Source organism: Camelus ferus, chromosome 15 (genome assembly GCF_009834535.1).
Source record: "Camelus ferus isolate YT-003-E chromosome 15, BCGSAC_Cfer_1.0, whole genome shotgun sequence".
NCBI classification, from domain to species: Eukaryota; Metazoa; Chordata; class Mammalia; order Artiodactyla; family Camelidae; genus Camelus; species Camelus ferus.
Window position 1 is genome coordinate 54,225,149 of NC_045710.1, and position 3,449 is coordinate 54,228,597.

A 3,449-nucleotide genomic window follows, 5' to 3' on the forward strand; every position below is an offset into this window, starting at 1 on the left:
AAGATACCCCTCACATGTAATGAGTTACGTCCCTGCGCGTCTAGGCTGGTAACAGCTACGTAAACCCCCCGACAGCATCGAGGAAGGTCACACAAATCATTTTCTCTTGGAAGCCTCCCTGAAGAAGGCCAAGGCACAGAGCAGGTATCAAGCACTGTAATTCACCGACCTTCCCGGAGCGGGCTCCGCCTGGGAACCGTGCCCAGCACTGCCTGTGCCCTGGGCCCCCAACCTGGAGCCTCCCTGTCCCATCTGCTCCTTCCCCTCCAGAGAGGAAGCTCCCCAGCTGGAGCTGCTCTGAAGCACGAAGGGTCTCTTCCTGCAACTGGATCAGAGACCGCCGGCGGCCTGGACAGGGTCTCCCCAAGAGAGGGATAAAACAGCGTATCAAGGAGCCAGCCCACTGCACTAACCGGCAGGGTCAGGGTGCTGCTCGCTGGCCTCAAATGTACAAGTGATTCCAGCAGATCTGGGCCAATGCCCAAAAAGCTGTAAGTTTTTTCAAAGGGGCTCCTCAGGTGACACTCATTTGTAGGGGGACTTGGGAGCAGCGTTTGTAACTTCTCTTTGCTCTTACTGATCTGTAATGTTCTCTCTGAGAGGTCCCGGGTCTTATGGGGAGACCGTGGACAGCACATCAGAAAGCTGGCTGGAGAGGTGATCGTACCATTAGCCCAGCTCCAAATGCTGGCTTGAAGGCCAGTGGAAGATCCAGGAAGCAGAGGCAGGCCTGGCGGAGGCTAAACACTCCTGACCCTCCTACCTCCGTAAATGAACTCAGGTGCCGAGCGCCCGGTCTAGCCCCTGCCCCCTTGCTCAGAGAAACTTACTGCATGTGAATTTGAGGGACACAGCATTCTACAGATCACTGCCTTCCCATCCGGCACAGCCAAGCCTCCTCGCATCCCCTGTCCTCCACTCCTGCTCCGAGTCGAATGGCCCACGTCCACTCCCAACACCACAAAGAAAGCACTGAAGCAGAGGTGGCCTTGATCAAGGCGTGAAGTCCTTCATTAGGGGGACCTCACTCAACCTTTGTGGTGGGGTCTCAGCCTGCCCCCATGGCCCCTGAGGCTCCTCAGGAAGGAGGAAGCAGCTAAACAGCGGGTTTGGCAGAGGCCGGGGAATGGAAATAGGGCAACCCACGTCAAGGGGCCGGGGCGGGACACTGACAGGTGGGGGTGAGGCTGACCGGGGCAGGAAGAGCTCTCCACACCCAGGGGCTGCCGAGGTGGCTGTGTGGCAGGCAGAGCGGCCCCAGGAGGGCTGAGGGGAGAAGGGGACCGCGGGGGAAGGAGCACTTAGGAGATGAGGCGACCGTGAAGCTGGTGTAGCTGCTCCTGGGTGAGCACCAGCCGGTGCCGCTGCCCAAGGCCAGCCGCGCACGAGAAGGTCACTTTGCCCACGTACACAGTGTCGTCCTGCTGCTCCTCCTTGGCCTGGGGGTTGGGGGAGGAGAGCCCCAGGTCAGGGGCTCACTTCTGCCGTGTGCCCCTGACAGGTCCTGAGCGCTGAGACCGAGGCAGCCTCTCAGGACCTGAGGCTTTGAGGCTCCTCGGTTATGACGAGCACATTTTTTCCAAATCAGAACTGGGGTACACAGCCTGACAAGGGAGTTTTCAGCCCATCCTGATATCGAAAGTCATAGAAGATGTTTGCGAAAATACTGGAATTTTTGGAAGCCTTGCCAGCACTCTTAAGTTGCTTCCAAGTAAGGCTGGGCGAGGTAACTCAGATGTGCAGTTGTTGGACCTGAGACCCCAGGGGCCTCTTCAAATTCTGGGGAGAGGGGAAGGGCCCACCTGAGCCCTCCATACTGCCCACCCTCCTCCCCGCACTCCCCCTTACCCTGAGGAAGGCTGATGAGGCGAAGGTGGCAAAGTCAGTGGGGACCGTGGCTCCGGGGCGCTGAGATACGGTCCTTAAGGACCTCATCCTGGTGGAGGAGGGGAAGAGGCTTCATTCAGGGGACCCCACCGGCTAGCCCAGTGTGGTTTCACAGGAACACTCAGACCAAGGAAGCAGGGACCCACTCCTCTTCATCACCCACTTTTGCTCTCAACTCCAACCCCACCGCTACCCAACATTCTTACTTTACAGATCCTTCAAGGCCCAACTCAGGCTCTGCAGCTTCTGGGAAGCCACCCCGACCATCCTACCCCGCAGTGACCTCAGCTCTGACAGAAGCAGCACCTGAACCACACGCTCAACCTGTTTTGCTGATGAGAATCTGTACCGAGTGAGCTCCCAAGGCAGGAACCCCGCCTTCCCTGCCACCCCGTCCCCAGCGGGCTGTCGAGCACAGGGCTGGGCTCCAGGAACCCCGGCACCTCCGGTGGAAGTGAGTGTGCTCAGGGCCCCCCAGCGAGCGCTCTGAAATGAGCACCGCAGGGTGAGAAAGGGCGGGGTCCAAACTGACCTTGAGCTTCTCGATGGTGTCACTTAGGGCCTTGAGCTGAGCCACCTGCTCCAGGAGCTGGGCCGAGGGGCTTTTGGCAGCTGTGGGGAGAGCAGGCCAGTGAGGCCACCAAGGCCCAGGCAGGCAGCCGAGCTGGGTTAAGGGTCAAGAGTGCAAATGCTGGACCCTCCAACGGGGCAGACACGGAAGAGAGCAGGCGAATCGAGCAAACTGAACACAGAGGCCACGGAGCAGTGCTGGTGGAGCCTCCCGGCGTGAGAACTGCCCGGGCAGGGACTGCATCTCTGGGGCAAGGCGGGGATCTGTGGTTCATCCCAGGAGCTGGCAGGTCCATACCTGGGCTGGCGCGGGTGATGTCCACCACGCGGGTGTGCGTGCTCAGCTGATTCAACGTCTCCAGCAGCTGGGCGGTCTTGCGGTACAGCGCTCCAGTGGCTAGCTCACTGCCAGGGCCCTCGTGGGGTGGGAGGGAGAGCTTCGCCACGTGCAGAGGGGGCAGGGCTGCTAAGGACGCCTTCATCTGGGCTCCCTGTGAAGGAGGGGACGAAGGAAGAGGGGTGGCAGTGAGAGGTGACAGCAGGCCCTGCTGCCTGTCATCAGTGAGGCAGCTACATGCCACCTCGACCCGTCCTCCCCGGGACCCCCTCACCTTGAGGACGCTGTTCTCGTGCTGCAGCTGGGAGATGTGCAGTCTCATGGCAGAGATCTGCTGAAGCAGCAGCGGCGAGTCCTTCACCAGCCCTGGGCCTGGCACAGACGCCGGAGCCTGTCCGGGGGCACCGCCTGTGGGGACCACAGCAAATGTCATCAGCTGGGGGAGGGCTGAAGACGGCCTCCACCCGCAATCATCCCCTCCTACCTCCAGTCCTGATTGCTCCCCAGGGGCAAGTCTCACCCTGCGCCCCCAGCCCCGACTCCCACCAGCCCTGTTCACCCCCAGCCAGGATGGGTCTCTACCTCGCTGCTGCTCTTCTGTGCTCAGGACAGCCCACGGGGAGCAGGAAAAGAGAGAGAGGAATTAGATGATCTG

General features: G+C 60.6%; 1 protein-coding gene across 1 annotated transcript; it reads right to left on the bottom strand.

Annotated features, from left to right (window-relative positions):
• Positions 1–1,206: 1,206 nt before the first annotated feature.
• LOC116669041 (dynactin subunit 1-like) lies at positions 1,207–3,422 on the bottom strand. The gene is given in 7 exon segments (XM_032497871.1): positions 1,207–1,439; positions 1,849–1,921; positions 1,923–1,936; positions 2,420–2,499; positions 2,756–2,948; positions 3,069–3,202; positions 3,377–3,422. Coding segments are annotated over 6 exon segments (546 nt in total). The 5' UTR covers positions 3,117–3,202; positions 3,377–3,422; the 3' UTR covers positions 1,207–1,301.
• Positions 3,423–3,449: the final 27 nt, after the last annotated feature.